Consider the following 20,782-nt stretch of genomic DNA (forward strand, 5'->3'; position numbering starts at 1 on the left):
TCACACACAAACGCATATAACTTTATTGTATTTTGTTTCATTGATGTTCAACCGCCAATTCAACTCAACAGTTGCTATCATAACTCAAGTACTCTCATCAGTAATTAGCTTTCCCACACGGTTTCCCGAACCCTCGACGCGTTTTCAATCTATCCTCTTTTTAAATTGTGGCATCCGATTCCACTTATGTGTCTTGTTGTTTTCCACTGCATCCTCTTTCTCTCGGCCGTGCAGCCCAACTGTATCCCTTATGTTTCCTATTATCTTTTTTTGCGAGCTAGCTATTATTCCTGCACCCGGATAATCGCTCTATCATCGTTGAAATCATTCACGCTTTATTAACACGAACCCAGCAAACGAGAACGCGACGGATGGGCGGAAGAGGGGTCATCGTAGCAGTGAAAAAAAAGCACTGTATCTATCTTGTTGAAGGATTTTCACCTTCCCTCCCCGGCCGGTGAACGTATCATTTCATTCCTTCCACCGCTCACAGTAGTGTCCCGAATAGTGCAGCGGTGAAACGGTTCCATTCCGTGACCGGCGCCGCGTTCGTTCCCTTGAGCTCGGAAATTCGGCCTCTGGAAAGCCTCTGCCAGAAGCAGACACAAAAAAAGTATACATCAAATCACACACGGTTGGATTAATCTCTGCTCAGGCCTATCTCGAGATTATAATCTTTTGATTCGATTCAATTAGGGGCGGAATCAGGAGTGTCCTAGCCGTTTTGTTTGCCGCTCCGGTTGGTCGGGCGAGTGTCATCTGTTGTTACCTACTTTTAGATCAAAGCTATCCTCTTTACTCGTTACATTAAAGTAATTGGTAACAATTACTTCGGAATTCTAATTTTACAATTTTCAAGTTTTCTTATATTCTACTCTACCAATCCGATGTTTAACAGTATCCGCTAAATTTTAAATTTTAAATCAATATTTCAGTATTATTTCAATTTTCTAATAGTCTGATAAACTAATTTTATTGTCAGTTTTGACATAATCATCTTCGATTCTATCCTGTTTTTTTATTTTGTCTCTTTTATTTTACATTTTGCCACAATTCATAGCTCCTTTTTGCTCTTGTAATGCTTAGTTTAGTAATGCTTGTAAGTGACCAAAGAAACTACAAAAATGCAAATAACTGTATTTGCTCGGATAGTCAAGCAGCATTGAATGTTTTAAAATCAAAAACTCACACTTCTAAACTGGTATGGGAACGCATAAAACTGTTGGAAAAACTTTCCTGTCGCAATATGGTCAACCTCTATTGGGTTCCTGGTCACTGCGGAATCAAAGGGAACGAAACTGCTGATCAATTGGCAAAGAAGGGGTCTTCCATGCAGTTTATAGAACCCGAACGCTTTTTTGGACTATCTTCATGTGCCCTTAAAATGGAACTTAGGAATTGGGAAAAACTAAAGGTACAGTCTAACTGGAATATTACCTCGAATGCCCGGCAATCAAAACGTTTTATAGAGCCAAATGCTCTTCAATCACAAAAACTATTAAACCTTTCTAAATCCGACTTGAGCACATACACCGGTTTGATAACAGGACATTGTCCTTGTAAGTACCACCTGAAACTCATCGGTAAACTTAATGAAACTAACTGTCGCTTTTGTAGTCATGAGCTTGAAAGCTCCGAACATTTGTTGTGCGACTGTGTTGCACTATATCATAAACGACGTAGATATCTTGATAAGAGGGTGACTCAGCCCTGTGATATTTGGAATGCTGCTCCTAGTCCTAACAAGGTGATAAATTTCGTACGAAGTACATCACTTGATTGGGATAAATTCCGACAGTAATTGAGGTGGCTCATCAACTTTGAAAGCTCACTGATACGACATGGCATAAATGAAAAGAGGACACACCACAATATATCAAAATAATGGTCGCGGCGGTAAGTCCCCAACACGGGGAAAAAAAGTGACCAGTTTACTACTTATACCCTTTTGTTACTCCACTGTGCTGATTCTAAAGGTGGGCAAAATGGCTCTTTTATGTGAGTGGCTTTGAACCGTCCATTTTCTGCCGCGAACCAATTCATATGGTCGATGTTAAGTCAGGCAGAACCAAGTGACAAAATTCGGACTTCGAGAAAAACGCATTCATAGTTTCCTGCTTTGTATGGTTTATAGCTATCAACCGTTCAAAATCATCTTGTAACTCTGGCTGTTTGCAACATTTATGTGGTCTGATGAGAGTAAATTGCTTAGAAAATTCTTAATTGTTTGCTGTCATTAGCTCATTTTTTAATATTTTGCGACTTGGTCCTGTCTGATTTAACACCGACCATATATCGCAACAAGCAATCGAGTTGAGCAGGCGACTCGAGCAGTCGACCAAGCTGTTCAGTCAAGCAGTCCAGTCGAGCAGTTGAGTCGTGCAGCTAAGTCGGGCAGTTTGATCCAGTAGTCCAGTCTAACAGTTTAATCGAGCAGTTGAGTCGAGTAGTCCAGTCGATCAGTTGAATCCAGTAGTCTAGCAGAGCAGTTGAATCGAACAATTGAGTCGAGCAGTAGAATCATACAGTTTAGTCAAGCAGTCTAGTCGAGCAGTCGGGTCAAATGGTTCAGTCAAGCAGCCGAGTCGAGTCGAGCAGTAGAATCGAACAGTTCAGTCGAATAGCCTAGTCTAGCAGTTGAATCGTGCAGTAGAATCGAACAGTGAAGTCAAGCAGTCGAATCGAGCAGTTAAGTCGAGTAGTCCACTCGAGCAGTTAAATCGAGCTATTCAGTCAAGCAATCAAGTCGATCTGTCCAATCAAGCAGTTGAGTCGAGCAGTCGATTCGAATAGTCCAATCGAGTAGTTGAGTCAAGCAGTTGAGTCGAGTAGTTGAGTCGAATCGAATAGCTGATTCGAGCAGTTGAGTCGAGTAATCCAGTAGAGCAGTTGAATCGTGCAGTCGAACCGAACAGTTAAGTCAAGCAGTCGAATCGAGCAGTTAAGTCGAGTAGTCCATTCGAGCAGTTAAATCGAGCTGTTCAGTCAAGCTATCAAGTCGATCTGTCCAATCAAGCAGTTGAGTCGAGCAGTCGAATTGAACAGTTCAGTCGAGCAGTTGAGTTGAGCAGTCCAGTCGAGCAATCAAATCGAGCAGTCTAATCGACCAGTTCAGTCGAGCAGTCTAGTAAACCAGTTGAGCAATCGAGCAGTCCAGCAGTCGAACAGTGAGATGACTGAGAATAGAACTACTCATTGCTACGAAAATATGACGTCTTGTCAGGGGTCTGTTTTTAATTATCGATAAGCTTCTTGTGACGTCCTGTCAGAGACCTGGTTTTGGCTACAGACAAGCCTCTTATATATATAGATTATCTCTCTCTCTCTCCCTAGGGGAATCGTGGACGTCACGATTGAATTACCGCTTCTCTGTTTTTCCGGTTGTTTACTTCTTCGCTTTTCACTTTCATGCTGCTGTTTTCCAAATTTTCAATTTTTCTTGTCTACTTTTTTGCCTGCCTTTCTGCAGAATTTCTGATTTTTAACTTTTCTGCTTTTGTAGTTTTCTACCATTTTCCTTTTCTGCTTGACTGCTTTCTTTAGATTTTTTGCTTTTCGGCTGCTGTTCTACTTTTTTACTTTTCAACTTATCTGAATTTCTGCTTTACTGCTGTTCAGCTACCCTGGATTTCTTTTTCATTGTGCTTTTATGCTTTAAAATCCTGTTTTCTTTTTTCTTTGTTTTTCTACTCTTCTCCTTTTAAACTCCTCTGCTTTTCTGCTGGCTGTTGTTCTGCTCTTCAATTTTTTTCTTTTCTCTTTTTCTGCTCTTTTACTTTCATACTGTTTTACTTGCCTTCTTTAATATATTCAGAATTACAACCTTTCTACTTTCGCAGTTTCCTGCCCTTTCCTTTTCTGCTTTTTTTTCTTTTCTGCTTGTCTGCTTTATTGAGATATTTTGCTTTTGTGTTTTTCGGCTGTTCTGCTTGTTTGCTTTTCAAATTTTCTACATTTCTGTTGTTCAACTTTTCTGGTTTTTGTTTTTTTGTGAATTTATGCTTTTTTACTTTTTTTTATGTTCGGCTGCCTTGCTTTGTCACTATTCACCTCTTCTTCTAAAGCTCCGTAAAGCGCTTCAGCTTTTCTGTTTTTCTATTTTTTTTTTTGCTTTTTTACTGTTCCTTTTACCATTTTTAAGCGATTCTGATTTTCATTTTTTCTACTTATGTGCTTTTCTGCTTGCTTTTCTTCTTTCTGTATTTCTGATTTCAACTTTTCTGCTTTTGTGTTAACTGTTCATTGCTTTTCTGCTTGTTTGCCTTTCTGCATTTCTTCTTTTTTTCTTTTCTGCTATATACTATTCTGCTCTTTTACATTTTTCAGTTTTCTGCTTCGCAGCGTACCTTTTTCTGTTTTTATGCTACTGTGCTGATCTTTTTTACTGCTTTTCTGATTTTTTGACTCTTCACTGTTTTCCAGCTTCCTTTCTGTTTGTATGATTTTCTACTGTTCTGCATTTTTGCTTTTTTCCTGTTTTCGTTGTGCTTTTCAGTTCTCCTGCCGCTCTACTGCTCTACTGTTCGACTATTTTGCTTTTACCTGATTTCCCTGCGAGGCTGATTTTTTGTGATTCTGATTTTCAACTTTTCTAGTTTCTGCTTTTCTGCTGTTAAATTGCTCTGCTATTCTGTTTTACTGCTGTTCTGCACTTTTACTGTTTTATTGCGTCTTTTCTGTTCGATAAAGTTTTTCCAGTTATGCTACTGTTCTAATTTTCTCCTCTTCTCCTTTTAAACTTTTCTGCTTTTCAGTTTTTCTGTTTTTCTGCTTCTCTGTTTTTCTGCTTTTCTGTTTTTATGGTTTTAACTGTTAAACTTTTTTAGCTTCTCTCCTTTTTGCCTTTTCTGCTTTTTTTGCTGTTCCTCCCGCCATTTTCAAGGTATTCTTATTTTCAACTATTCTGCTCTTGCTTTTCGTCTTTCTGTGTTTCTGATTTTCAAGTTTTTTGTTTTTGTGCTTTTCTGCTTTTTTATTTTTCTGCCTGTCTGATTTCTTTTGATTCTTTACTTTTTTGCTTTTCTGTATTAATATTTTTTTGAAACGGTGGTTTTACAATTGATGAAGGGACAGTAGGGTAAAGAAATGAAAATTTTTGGTGAAGGAGGGGAAAGAGCGGAAAGGTGATGAGAGGGGGGGCGGGTAGCTATACTTAACAAGTAGTCATTTTGACTCCTCCCTTTTATCCAACGCTGGAAGGCGCATGAGTCGCCAAAACTTCTCATTTGTTTCCCCTACCGTCCCTGTAGAATTGTAGATCGATTGTCAATTGTAGAACCACCGTTTCAAAAAAATACTAATATATATGTATGACCGCATTTCAAGGTCAAGACTAAAAACATAAGATTAGTCTATTTTCTGTATTACTGCTGTTCTATTTTTCTGATTTTCTTCTTTTGTACTTTTATGCTGTTCTACTGCTTTGCTTGTGTACTTTTGTTCTCTTCTCCCTTTAGACTCTTTCGCTTTTCAGGTACTCTGTTTTCTGCTTTTCACTTTTCTCCTTTTCCTCTTTTCGCCTTTTCTGCTTTTCTGCTTTTCTGCTTTTCTACTTCTCCGTTTTTTGCTTTTCTGCTTTCCTGCTGTTCGATTGTTCGGCTGTTTAACTTTTTTCGCTTTTTCTTTTCCTCTTTTGCTGCTTTTCAGATTTTTAGCTTTTTTTCCTCTTTTTTCTGCCATCTTTAAGCCATTCTGATTTTCAACTTTTCTGCTCTAGTGCTTTTCTGCCGTTTTTCCTTTTCTGCTTTTTTGCTTATCTACGTGTCTGCTTTCTTTTGATTTTTTGCTTTCGCTTTTCGGCTATTCTACTGTTCTGCTTTTTTTACTTTTCAGCTTTTCTGCTGTTCTGCTTTTCTGGTTTTCTTCTTTTGTGCTTTTATGCTTTTTAGCTGGTTGCTTTTTCTTGCATTTCTCCTTTGCTGCTTTTCTGCTTATCTGCTTCTCTACTGTTCTACTTTTCGGCTGTTCTGTTATTCTGCAGTTCAAGATTTTTAGTTTTCCATTTTTCTGTTTTTCTACTTTTTTCCTTTTTTTACTGTTTTCCTGCCTTCTTTAAGATATACTGATTTTCAACTTTGCTGCTTTTGAGCACTTCTGCTATTTTACTTTCCTGCTGTTTTGCTTTTCTGCTTGTCTACTTTCATTTGATTATTTGTATTTTTGCTTTTCGGCTTTTCTGCCTTTCTGCAGCTCTGCTGTTCTACTATTCTGCTCTTCAGTTTTTCCGATTTCCAACCGCGCTGCTTTTCAATTTTTCTGTTTTTTTGTTTTCGTTTTCTGCTATGCTGATTTTTTTGCTTTGCTGTTTTCCTGTCTCTTTTCTACTTGACTGATTCGTTGCTCTTCTGCTTTTCAACTTTGCTGCGTTTCTGATGTTCTGCTATACCGCTTTTTTCATTTTTACAGTTTTCGTGCGTCCTTTCTGCTTTTCCGATTTTGAACTTTCCTGGTTTGCTGGCTGCTTTTCTACTTTTATGGTTTTCTACTTTTCTGCAATTCTGCTCTTCTGCTTTTTTGTTGTTTTTCATGCATTCTGATTTTCAACTTTTCATATTTTCTGCATTTCTGTTGTTCTACTGTTTTGCCATACTGCTTTTATGCTATTGTACTGATTTCTGGTGACCTTTCTACTTTTCGGATTTACAAGTTTTTTACTTGCCAACTTTGCCGCTTTTCGACTGTTCTGCATTACAGCTTTTCTTTTTTAGTGCTTTTCTACAATAGTGTTTTATTGGTTTCCTGCAGAAACAAAATTTTTGTTGTTCAAATTTCCTGCTTTTCTGCTTTTGTGCCAAATTTTTACTTCTTAAATGTTCTACTTTTCTGCTGATCTACTATGCTGTATTTTTACTGTTGGGGAAGAATAAATGGTTAATGCGAGAAATGTAGATTCAGGCAAACTGAAAATTCTTGATATTAGGCCAAAAATATAGAGTTAGCGAAGGTGAGAGTCGAACTGTGTCTTCTGTTTTTCTGGTTTTCTGCTTTTGCGTTTCTTTCTGCTTTTCAATTTTCAGTTCTTAAATTTTTACATTTTTTTTTATTTTATTTTAATTGCAAGTATAAGCTTTTAAATGTTTTAATTCTCTGTTTTTCTACTGTTTTCCCTGATTATCTGATTTTCTAATATTCAAATCTTGTGCTATTGCAATCTTCTCGTACTCTATCTAACTTATTGGTTTTCTGAATTTCGAACATTCTTACATTCCGACTTTTCAACTTTTCGACTTTGATTCTCTGAATTGTTGCCCTTATAGTATTTTCTTTTTAACTTTCTGACGTGCTGCCTGCTTGATTTTCTTATTTTACTGGCTCTATTTTTTTATTTTAAATGTTGTTTAATTGTCTGTTGTCTACTTTTAAGATTCCTAAATCTGTTTTTCTGTTTCTTCGATTTTTTCATTTTTTGCGTTTCTGTTTTTCTTTTGTTCTATTTGATGATTTCTGATTTTTGATTTTTGATGTCTGATTTCTTCAGATTTTTAATCACGAATTTTTGAGTTTCAATATTTCGGTTTCAAATAATGCACAAATTCATTATTCAAACTCGTGGTAATGTGCAACTCATCTCAAATCCATTAAAATTCCGGCTCGCCAAATCCGAATCAAACAATAAGTGAACCAAAACGCTAACAGAACGAGGGTTCTGCTCAACGGCCCGCGAAGCATATTGTTACCATCATCATCGTTTGGCTATTATTTAGCATTAAATTTATAACTTCTTGTCTCCACGATAGACACTCGTTACCAATTCACCCCATCAGTGCATCATAATCCGCATTGCCGAAAGGGATTGAGTCTAACAAAAGCAAGGAAAAACAGGATAATAACATTATTCCCACTTTTCCACGTTGAGCAGCCAGAAAGTGGGAGGAATCGGGACCCCATTCGCAGTGACAGCATTTTTTTCTTTTCTGCTTTTTGGACCGATGAATAGAAACAAGCCACACATTAAAACATATGGATCAATGTTACGCAGAACAACGGCAACAGAATCAACAGCTCGATGGAGACGCATTACCGTTCAGCCATGACCACCCCCGCGTGTGTCTTCCAGCGTGCAAAACCGACGTAGACCAAGAGTGGAACAAATGGTATAATAAGGATAGGAAGTCGGAACCGGAAGCCGGATTCCCGGACAGCAGCAGCAGTAGCAGCAGCATTGCGACACCCGCAGGACTTTTCTGGCAGTCAACTCAGCTCTCGGTTAGTTCTCAGCGTCTCCGACCGTGGGGTAAGCCCTATAATGGATATACGGTCCATACGTCATCTCAGGGAGTCACCACCGCTCCAGGATAAAGTGCGGGTACTTATTACTTCTCATTTATTTATTTCCTTTTTATTCACTTCCCAGGGGCAGTTTCGGTTAGGCGATAGCGACGCTAGGACAAAGAGTCCCGCTGGTTTCGCAAATGTGCCGTAGCGGAAATGGAAGGGTACAGGCGGAAATACTTTATTTGCACAGAAGCGATTCATTATGGCCATTTAGGAATGCCGATTCAGTCGGAGCATAATGGTATGATTTTTTTCTCTGTTTTCGTGGTAAAAAACTGATTATTATAGTTCAATGGGAAATTTTGACATTTGATTTTTTGCGATAATTTTTTGTAAAACATTTCGACAAAGTCGTATTGGATTTACCAAATTCTAAAAACTCATCCAATATTTTTCTGCGATCATTTTTGGTTAACAAAGGAAATGAGACAGCGAATATTCGAACTCTACAGAACTGCGTACGCCCGGAAGGACCCGAAAGTTGCGACAGCCGTCGTCGACAAGGACAGCTAACTGTGCAGTGTCTTCCCGCCACCGCACCGCGCACCATCGCTAAATACTATAGACGATCCCAACAAAGGAAAAGAAACATGGCCAGAATAAAAGGGATAAAAATGGAAATTGTTATATTTTTATTGAGGCCAAATTTGCTGAACACGAACCCGGTACTGCTAGCATAAGTACGGAGCGTACATAATACGCAGTGTAGTCATAAATGGATCAGTTAGAAAGGAGGGTGGTTCCGACGGCCAACTCGATGAACCGACAACAACGACGACGGTTTCCGCGTTGCCGAGTGCCGAAGCGGGTGGGTTTTTAGTGCCGACATGTGCCTGGTGTGCGCCCAGTCTACAGGGCTGTTTTTTTTTGCTTTTTTCCTGCGTATTCTCCGAATAGCAAACGCAAGAATGACAATTATTCAAAAGCATATTTATGACGTTTGCAGTAAGCACGAAACATAGTTCCGAACTGAGGAGAAGCACCACCGGGTGGAAGGAGGAAGCCGCTGGCTGGCAGCAGGGATAACAGCAACACAAAAAAGGGGTGGGAGAAATGTGAGTAATAGTGGCATGTCAGGGAGGAACAAAACCGACGAATACAAAACATGAAAAGCTTGAAAGGGAATAGAAGAAACATTGTGGCCATAATCGTGATGATGGCAATAACATTGTAGGAAAGTGACGTAAATTTATTCATTAGGTCGTAATTAATCAGCCGAGGGGAGCACTCTGTTTACAGCGCAATGTCTTTTTCTTTCGTCAATGTTAGGCTCGGCTCGAAATGCTAACCTACAAAGGAGATATTGCTGCTGAATTTTAGAGTGAATTTCTTCAGTAACAGAAATGTATTTATGTATACCAATTTAAGAATTTTTCAGTTGATGTTTTATAACACCCAAAACAGACGCTTTGAATGGATGATCCAGAGGGTCATAAATAAATTTCGCTTGCCCGAGATAATAAACCTACATAAAACATATTGTGTTACAAACTAACCACAATTTTGTACGATTCTATATTTCCATGAAAAGGTTACAAGATAATCATGAAAACCAACTTTGAAAGCTTGTCCCAACCAAATATTGACTTTTTGCATACCCAGTTAATAGGCCGTATGAATAAAAGAGCTAATGCTCCCATACGATTTAAACGGAAAAAGCAAAGTAAACTGTTTTATTCATACGGCCTAATATCATCTGTTCATTAAATCATTTGATAATTTCCCATCGTATTAAAAACAAAAATACAAAAATTACATTTTTACCTTTGTTATACTATATAACAAAGGTTTAGAAATTGGTCGAAAAACACGAAATTGATCCAAGGCCCGGAGGGCCGAGTCACATGTACCAATCGATAGCGTTCGACGAACTGAGCAATGTCTGTGTGTGTGTGTGTGTGTGTGTGTGTGTGTATGTATGTATGTATGTGTGTATGTGTGTATGTGTGTTCGCTCCGAATTTTCTATTGCCTGTTACTCGGAGGTGACTTAACCGATTCGACCGCTATTCCTTTTGTTTGAAAGGTATTATTGCCTAGTATATCACTATTAAATGGTTTCGTGGTGTGACTTTTCGTTTGAAAGTTATAAGCAAAAATGTGAAAACTACCTGACACGGTTTTCTCCGGAACCACGCAACCAATTTTAACGATATTAGTACCAAACGAAAGCTCTTACTATTACTAAACATTTTGCTAAGTTTTATTGAAAACGGACAAGCAGTTTAAAAGTTAGCCTTGAAAAACCTGTTTTGACTAGGTACAAATGAACGCCTGTTTCTCAGAGACGACCAAACCGATTTACGCGCTATTAGTTTCATTTGGCAGGTAATATAGCCGGATAGATCACTATTGAATGGTTTTCTGATTGGACGTTTAATTTAAAAGTCATGAGCAATCGAATACACCACACCAAAATTAACAATAATTTATAATGATTTTAACCAAGATAATTTACCTAATTTCAATTTTTTTTAATATCAAACGAGAGGTTTTCACACTACGAATATATATGCAAAATTACATAAGAATTGTTTTTGCGGTCAACAGATATTAACCCTCGAACACTCGCGCCAACTTTTATAACACGGTTACTTGCGCGCACAATAGCCAAAAACCAAAGAAAACGTGCGCACTAGAGTTTTGACTAGGAAAACTTGGTTTTAAGTTTATCGAACCTTTGGAAGAGTTTCTTAAAATTGAAAGCTCTATCGTCTGGTAGAATTTGAATTTTGATTAATCCCCCCAAAAGTGAAATAAAAAAATTATTTTCCTTCAGTTTCAATACAACACACTTATGTGTTCTGCAAACTTTTAGAGCATATTATTACAAAAATTTTTACTGAAAACAGTAACCTGCTATCTCTTCAGTGAAGGTAGAAAAATCTTATTTATTGTATATGAATTTGTAAAATCAGTTTTTCTATTCTAACTTTTCTTGTAATTGTTGTATGACTTTTCCATGTATTACAAAGTTGTACAAATAATAAAAATACACAACTTTGCTGAATTTAGTATACCTATATGTTTGCTTGTTTAGGAACTGTAGAACTTTAATTGTAAAAAATAACCTGATTTTGACCCCGAATTACTCTATTACCAACAGACGGATACATCTTAAACATTTTACATTTGCTGGTAGTTTTGCTGCATACAGACACCATTTTTCCATATGAAGAAACGAGAGAAAATTCCAGTTGGGGTCAATTGCGGTACACCTCACATGCTACTTGTTTCGTTTCTGTGATGTCGGTTTATGCTAATCTTGTTTCCTAACAATTTAAAGTATTAATGCATTGAATAATTCTGACATTTTGCTCATAACAAGTTTACTGAAGAATATACGTTAGTATATACGTAATATACGATTTGTAACTTTATAACAATATGGCATTCAAAAACCTACACATGTGGTACAAAATACAACAGCGTGAGTAACAGAAGGTTAATAAAAATTGATGAAATTTATTCAAGAAAACTTTATTGTTGTGAATCAAATAGAATGGCATTACAAGAAATTATGCATAGTTTAAAAATTTATAAACTAGACCTTTACTACGCAATGTATATGTTAAAAAATAATATTTCATCTTACAACTTACTTTTACTTGCACTTTCCCTCATTAGTAACAACTTACTCAGCAATTTCATGAGAAAAGGAACTATCAAAATTTATAAGTGCTTCTATTTGGTTCAAATTTTGTAAACTTATTCAATTTCCAAAAACTTCATGTAAACCAAACGTGTCGATTTCTATCTCAAATAGCAAGTAAGACCATATAACAAAGGTTCCTTTCACCACTAGGTGGATTAAATCAGGTTTTTCTACCTAAATTGAGTAGTGAGATAAGTTAACTTTTTCTAGATTTTTGGTTTGCCGTTTGGGACCTCAAATGAAAGCAATGTAGAGGTTCACTAATTTTGCAAAATCTCTTGGGCAGAAGGGACTTGAACTTCAGCAAGACTCTGGCAATAATGATAATTTTTAAAACAAAGATCAGGGTAGTAGTATTTCATTGGCAAACACTGAAACAAAATATTCATTGTTATTTCGAAGAAATTCTTTCACTTTACTGCTGATATCACCCAACAGTCGGCTTACACCTTTTCCAGTAGCGGTCTTGGCCATCCGGTACCACATCCTTGCTGGAATGGCAGCCGGCTAGATCTGGCCAAAATATAACTGGACTATCAAATAGGTCAAATCAAAATCAAAATCAAATCAAATCAAATAGGTCAAATAAACACAGATCCCTTGCCAAATCATGATTTTTTCTCAAATTAGTCCATAAAAACAGATTTCAATCTGCTAGAAACTTTACTGCAAGCAGGAGCCTTGAAGCATTTGAATCCCGGGATTTGGTTGAAATCGGCTTCGCTAAGCATACACAAACAGACGAGACACTCGCATTAATTCCATCGTCTGATCAAAAACCCACGTATTTTTCGAAAAAGCATGCTTCGCAACATGGCCACAACACGGCGGTCGACGTTCGCTGCAAGTTTTCAGTATTAAGCCGTACAAATGTAATAATCTTGCAGCATAAAACCCTACAAATATAAGCTACTCTGCAACATGCATAACAGAGAGTGCAAGTGTGCAAGCAAAATGTGTTGGACGATGGTTTTTAAAGGATTTTCTTCTATGTGTCATGTCAATTCGTCAGTGCCTTAAGTTTCGGGTTTTGTCAACACCTGGTCGTACAGCTTACGAACCTGATTCTGGCGAGGTTTCGGTTGGGTTGTCTGCTTAATCCAAGAGTCAACGAGACCTGGGTCAATCGCAGTTGATGATCAAGGGTTGCACTCCGATGCAATGTTTGGTTTGCAATTTGCAGGCAGTCGTAAGAGTTTTCTTGTACTTTTCAATAATTCGCTTCTTAGAACTTTTAGGATAAACCAGCAGTTTCATCAGCTTCCGAGTTGACGCTGATGGATTTTGAAGGTGAATGTGTGGTCAATTAGGTATCTTTAGCTCTCCTGCATAATAAATATCTCGGATCTATGTTAGTTTCAAACTGCGGAGAAAATAGACCGAGTATAACAGTTTAAAACAACAAAACGCTGTCAAAAGGTTGTACATCCGGCCACTGGAGGTTCCGTTATTACTACTGGATAAAAAGCACAATACGAATTGTGATAAAGTTCGAGAGAACACTGAATTAGGGAACAACGGGGCGCCAAATTGGGTCTTCGCCAAGTGCGCCACAATGTCAAGCTACGGCACACTTTCCGGTTGCAATTGGATTTACATTCAAAGTTGGACTTGAAATCGAACTTGAAATTGGACGTTGAATTTTACTTGAAATGAGTCCGCAATTGAACTAGAAGTTTAACTGCAAATTCGGCATGAATTGAATAAGACTTGGAGTTAACGCAAGTAATATTTTTGCTGCATAATAGCTTATCAAGCACTCAAGCACAAGCACAGCTGTACAATAGTTTGATAAGCTATTCTTAAACAAAAATGTTTGTTGGGTATCTTGAAATAGGACATGAAATCAGACCTGAAATTAAACAGAACAGAATAGAAACAGAAAATTTTAAATTCTAAATTGGACTTGAAACTAAAGCTAAATTTATACCAATTTGAACGAACTGATTTAAATTTAAATAATTGGCCTCAATCATTTTAAACTAAGGCTTGTTCGCGATAAAATTTGGACACCCCTAAACACACACAGCTTCGGAAATACATTAACAATGAGAGAAATATTTTGCAGAGGGGTAGACGAATGTCTGTTCTTTTTGATAATATAACAGTTGTTTATATTACAAGCGCTCAGCGTAAAATGGCGTCGAAAGAAGAGCAGGTGCGAAAGGCAATTGTGTGAAATGAAAATCCGGATCTTTCGTTAAGAAAACTTGCCAAAAAGCTTGGATGTCCTCCAAGCACTGTTTACAGTGTTTTAAAATCGTTCGATACTCGCTTGACAACAGCTAGGAAGAAGGGAAGGGGAACAAAAACGGATCTGAGGAACCACCACAATAATGCGAAAGTAAAACAGATATTACGGAGGAGACCAGATCTTTCTTGCTCGTAAAATAAAAATGTCGCCAACATTCGTGCACACTTCTAAGCATCGACAAGGCATGAAGTCTTTCAAGGTGAGGACTGTGCCAAACCGTAATGATAAGCAAAATACGACGGCCAAAACACGCGCTCGTAAGGTTTATCGCGAATATTTACCGAAGTTTCCATGCGTTATAATGGACGATGAAACGAATGTCCTAGAAGACTTTAAACAGCTTCCTGGTACATATGTCTTTTTACACTGCCATGAAACGGAATGGCGCTGCAGAACATTTTAGGACCAAGAAGAAAGCCAAGTTCCCCAAAAAATATTTAGTATGGCAGGCCATATGCAGCTGTGGTCGAACAAGCAAAAGTTACATCACTACGGAAAGGGTTAACAAGCAAATATACCTTGAAGAATGCCTGCAGAAACGATTGTTACCGTTCCTACACAGCCATGATGTACCCTCGCTGTTTTGGCCTGATTTGGCATCCTGTCACTACGCCAAAGATGTTTTGGAATGGTATGATGCTAATGGAGTCCATATTGTACCGAAGGAGGCGAATGCACCTAACTGTCCAGAGTTATGCCCCATCGAGCGGTATTGGGCTTTGGCGAAGAGAGAGCTGTCCCAGCACAAACAACAAGCAACAACTATAGATAAATTTCGAAAATCTTGAACAAACGCAGATAAATTGGTTGCCAACAAGTTTGCACTGACCCTCATGGCAAGGGTAAACTCCAAAGTTCGCCAATTTTTCATGCAGACCAAATAAGTAATGTTAATTTGTTTGATAATTATTAATGATACACACATAAATGATAGAAAATTGTTTCATGGATTAAACTTCTAGCAAATTTGGTTTATTGCAAAATTGAGGTGTCCAAATTTTGTCGCGAACAAGCCTTAGCTGATAGCCCGAAGCTTACTCGAGGCCCCTTTGTATCTCAGCTTTTTGTTATTATTTGTTATTATAATGAAAAATCTCCTAATGCAAGAAACAAACCTTTTTATCTTCATTTGACTCTGTCTACCTTTTGTCAGCTTCACCCTTCTGTTGCCCTCCAGCCACATATAAATTTGTCTTCTCTTTTCGCCAATCCCTATGAAGCGAGACAAAACCTTTTTTATGTTTTTGAACGTCCCCCTTGCCAATGGTCACCCTATTCCCCTTTTCAGAAATCTCCTTTTGTCGCCCAGCCAATTGTACAACTGCTATCGGTCCAAATGAAAACGTACCCCTTCACCCATTTGAACCTTCTTCCCCACTTGTAAGTGACCGTCTCCCCTTTTGGGGAAGTCAAAAAACATGTGTACCAAGTTTGATGAAGAACCGTCCAGGCGTTCCGAAGTTATAGCGGAACATATATTCATACTCACGTACCTCTTCCCCCTGTTGGCTCTTTTCCAACAAGCTCCCACTTCTGTCACGTAGCTAATTATGCGTCTGTTTATTCTCTGAAAATCCCTGCAACAGAAGCGAAACAAAAGCTTTTTTCCATATATCCCATCCCCCTCTACAAACCCTCTAGGAGGAAGTTCTTATCTTCCAGTCACTTGCACAACTGCAATCGGTCTTAATGCTAGAGAAACGCAACCCCTTTTACATATTTGGACCTCCCTCTTGTATAGGTTCAGCGTTGTTATTATTAACCCCCTCTGCGCTGATTCTTTTATGTCAAGGAACATGTACGCCAAGTTTGATAAAGAACCGTCGACGCGTTTCGGAATTATGGCGGAACATACATTTATACTCTAATTCTCTCTGATTCTAAATGAAAGAGAAACCCAATCCGTTTTTCTTATATGGAGCTCCCCCCTTTATAGGCCCCCAACCCCTTTACTGACTTCCTTATGTCAAGGGGCATGTGCCGATACCCGAACGATCAAGACGTTCTGGAGTTATGCCAGGACATACTCACGTTTATATACACCGTAAACGCACCAAGTTTTTATAGGCATACATTTGTATGGGAGCCCCTCCTCTCTTAGTGGGGGGAGGGGTCTTTTGCCATCGAGAGAACCTTCCCTAGCCCCATAAACCCCTACATGCAAATTTTCATGCCGATCGGTACAGTAGTTTTCGATTCTATAAGGAACATAGGGACAGACAGACAGACAGAAATCCATTTTTATAGGTATAGATAATGTATTATACTGACACTTGCAATAACAAACGCAAGGGTATAAACGTCCTTCAGAACTTGACCCTTCTTTATCGACAGACTTCGCAACTGGTTATTAGAGTACAGGAAAAATACGGGGCTAGGGCAAAGATTCTTTTAACTCTGTAACGGCACCACGCAGTCGAGATTCGAATATACGACGACTGGCTTGTCAGGCTAGCTTCGTACCCCGGAGCTAACTGGACGGGCACTTACACTTGCACTGCTTTTTATTAAAAATATTTCGTTAACCATTAAGTACTGAATCAGGGAAAGTTGCACATTAAAAATGTCATGCATGTCAAGCCCCGATCATTTTACTAGTTAGACCAGTCACGTAGTGCAACTAATAGCACTCTATCTAAGTTAAGCTAAATAAAAAAAATCACAAAAAATCGTTTAATAAATCACATCTAACAGAATTCAAAAGTAAAAGTTTATTATTCCTTCTCAATCCATGAGTTGGGTGAGAATTGCTTTGCAAAAAGTGAAGAAATCAGAAGATAACAACTAAATTGCTTTTTGCAATTGTATTGTAATAAATCAATATCTCACGACAATCAATAAAGGTCGCAGTTGAATTTACTACAAACGCAGTAATAAAATAGTTTAATGAGTATGACAAAATTGATTCCCAAATAAATTACTCAACCGATTTCCATTAAAATATCTATCCCCCCAGCTGATTAGCTTACCTTTATAAGGTCTGAAGTGATTTAAACTGATTGCCTATTGCAGTGAAACAGTCAAAGGCATATTGTCATATTTAGAAACCAGACCCAATTCACCCGACAGGGAACGGGTCCTTTCCCTATGCAGACGAAAGTCACGTTTAATTATGCAATTTTGACTTTAATAATAATAATAAGTAACTTTATTTTTATCTTGTAAAGTGACAGATAAAGTTGAACCATTAGTCGATCGAAGCAAAAACACAGATTGAGAAATATAAACTGAGAAGCCTATCCCAGTCCTATCCAACACAAGTTATTAAAAATATCAGCATTTTTATGACACACAATGCAATGCAAAACTAAATATTCCCTAATATTTTAGTTTGTTGTCTATCATACGCGATCAATCAAAGTGAGCTGAGATCTAATTAAATGCTTTTTATCAAAGAAGTTTTTTCTACCAGCCAAATTTCCTACGTTTTTTCGTGCGACGAAGAAGAAAATATCGACTAATCGTTTTAATTTCCGTCATTCATAAATGAAAATAACTCACGCAAGGCATTGTCGTTATTCTACAGCCAGGAAAACTTGCCTGATCTGCAGAAATTTTGCAGAACAACATTTGCCATGCATAACATTACACAAATACATGCGCGTTAGCTTCGTAAACATTGTTGTGATTTTTAATTCGGACGATGAACAATTTTGATGGACAGATTTTAAAACGGTACGACGAATTTAAGAAATAAAGTCAGTTGCGTAATTTCAATAATAGGCTTTAATAATCGCTTTTCAATGATTTCAAAGTTCACGGATCGAAAGGTAAGTGTGTTTTAGTCAAATCAGTACAAGAACTTTTGAAGTATTCATTAAATCCATCCAACAAATGATGAAAATTAGAATGGCTTTACTTAATACGACGGGAATTAGAAATAAACCCGACTAATTTTGAAATTAACGAAATTCGAAATTTCAAAACCAGCGAAAATATTTTTATATCAATTGTTTGTATGATTGCTGTTCACACCACCGGTCAAAACAAATGAAATGACAGACTAATGACACCCAAATAAGGTAAAACATATTAATAACCAATTGACAAGCATGCTGAGAGAACAATTACCTCACGAAGAGACCCCGTCGGCAAACATACCCATCCGAGCCAGAAAGAGGAGGAATTTTTCTCAACCATGTTATCTAATTCCGAGTAACGAGAAGAAAGAACTAATTCGTCTTTTGAAGTGTTTTATTTTTCATACAATTATTTTAGCCCTGCGGCAGTCTTAGTTTTAATAATAATAATAACAAACAATATTAGTTTGATACAGTTTCGGTGTGATCGCACAGATGCTGCCGATCCGAGTCCGATCCGCCTAGAATGATATCGTCATAATATTACGCACGGTAATAGGAGTATAAAGCTTGTATCCCTTCGTGATTTTCATCCTGTTGAGAATCGGCAAATTAATAAAAAAAAAGCTTTCTGATTTGGGATCCGTCACTAGATGGGAAATAATCTCAATTTCACTGTTGGAATGTTTTTTTTTTGTGCTTTCTTTCTTTCGAACCAATTACATATCTTATCATTGAAACAAACAAAAAATCAGAACTAACATAGAAAGCTATACGGTACCTAATATGATTAGCCTATTTCTTCTAACTTTCCTCTCAGTACAGAAACGAAAAATTTCGTTTTCCACCCCGGGAACGGGATAAATCTCTCGCTATTTACATACACAGTAAGTGAACATACAGTTTACACAATGGTTTTTGTTTAAAAAAATAATAAAAAAAAATCCTACTATACTCTGTGTGTGTGTGAGGGGTATCGTTCCTTTTTTGTCGGTTTACTTATCCGAAAATTTCACATGAATAAATTAAAACTTATAACACCGCTCTCCTGACGAGCCTACGGACTTCGCTGTTTTCCATATCCACTTGGCGAGGCACATGGCGCACGTCAACGCCGCGCGGCTAAACCTTCGTCATCCAATTTCTCCTTACATAACCACTAATATGTACACGCTGCTGGAGTCAGATTACGGACTCGTTTGCAGAGTCCTGAAAATACTGCTACTGCTGTTGGTTGAGATAGATGATGATCACTGCGGATCCTAGTGCCTAGTAGATGACCTGCACGGGCCGTCGCATCGAGTTTTCGATATCGGGCAGTACGCTGGACTGCTGCGATGCACTGGGACTGGAACCGGGCGATGCGGACGACACGGACTGGTTGTAGAGGCTGTTGGAGTGGGCGGCATAGAGGGGTGCTGCAGCGGCTGCTGCCGAGATTCCACTGTAGATGTTGGAGTAGAACGAGCTGAGCGACGTCGGAGGCATCTGTTGAGTTTTTTGCGCTTCCAGCCCGGTCGGTGAGGTACTCTGCATGCTCTGCTGCGATTGGTGTAGTTTGGATAGGGTCAACGGGTCAAATCCACCGAAGTATGGAACCGGATAGTGCTGTTCTAGCTGCTGGAGGTGGTGCGTGGGGGCAAAGTATGGCGGAAGCTGCGGGAATGGATAGGACGAACCGAGAGTAGCCTTGCCGGGTTGCTGCATGCCGAGCGGGAGTCCGTTTGCTGCGCTGGCTAGAGGATTCTTCGGTTTGCGACGTGGGCGGTACTTGTAGTCGGGGTGTTCCTTCATGTGGCTGGCGCGGAGTCGTTTTGCCTCGTCGATGAAGGGACGTTTCTGCGCTTCGGTCAGCAGTTTCCACTCCGATCCAAGACGTTTCGAGATTTCCGAATTGTGCATCTTCGGGTTATCTTTGGCGATCTGACGGCGCTGAAGACGGGACCATACCATGAAAGCATTCATCGGTCGCTTGATGTGTCCTTCCTGTCCCGGAGAAGTCTGCTGTGAACCATGCTGGGTTGGCGTGTGAGTTTGGAAACCGGCCAACGACGTTGGCGGAAAGCTAAGACGAGGTTTTACGTCCACACTTCCCGGACTGTGGTTCGGTTGCGGTGCGTAATCTCCTGCCGGCGGCATATCCATCTGCCCTCCAAGCGAGAATCCATAATGAGGATGTGTCAAGCTGGCCATACTGTGATTAATCATTTTGATTCCAGGTTATTTCAGCCAAACAAAATCACAATCGAGGATGAAATCTTCAATTAACAATTCACTGTAGTCGAGCACGATTCTTCTTGCGCTAAATGTTTCTGTTCATAAGCTCACTCTTCTTCCACCAAATCAGACACTTTCAATGAAACCTTTTGATATCGATTATTCCACTAATTGCGGTCTATTCAATTGCTTGCGGTACAAGTTTCTTCCTTGTGTTCACGAAAATAAAACTCGTTTTTCTACTCTACTGTTCTCGAGTACTGTGGGGGCCACACGGCAGATTTGTTCAAATCAATGGCAGTAAAAAAATCCAGTCTTCACCGCACAAGAGCCAAACTCGTACTGAATGGATGTGGTTCTGCCAGTCGCACACCTTCTCTCATCCCGATCGCTCCGGTAATCTCCGGCTTCTTTTGTTGCCCTCTGTTCGCCGCACACTCACACAACGGGACCACGAAGAACACCGTACCCGTAAATCGCACCCCGCACAATGAACGAAAACAAATAGCTGAAACACAACCGCGAACGGTCGCGAAAGAAAAGAAGGCGTGTTCTCCATTTCTCTGCACCATTGTTTACGCCT

General features: G+C 38.8%; 1 protein-coding gene across 1 annotated transcript; it reads right to left on the minus strand.

Moving 5' to 3' along the window:
• Positions 1–18,379: 18,379 nt before the first annotated feature.
• On the minus strand, positions 18,380–20,508 carry LOC128738448 (SOX domain-containing protein dichaete). Its single transcript, XM_053833582.1, has one exon. The coding sequence runs from the start codon at positions 20,188–20,190 to the stop codon at positions 19,252–19,254; it is 939 nt and encodes a 312-aa protein (XP_053689557.1). The 5' UTR covers positions 20,191–20,508; the 3' UTR covers positions 18,380–19,251.
• Between the last annotated feature and the right edge of the window lie 274 nt (positions 20,509–20,782).

The sequence above is a fragment of the Sabethes cyaneus genome, chromosome 2 (genome assembly GCF_943734655.1).
Source record: "Sabethes cyaneus chromosome 2, idSabCyanKW18_F2, whole genome shotgun sequence".
NCBI lineage: Eukaryota > Metazoa > Arthropoda > Insecta > Diptera > Culicidae > Sabethes > Sabethes cyaneus.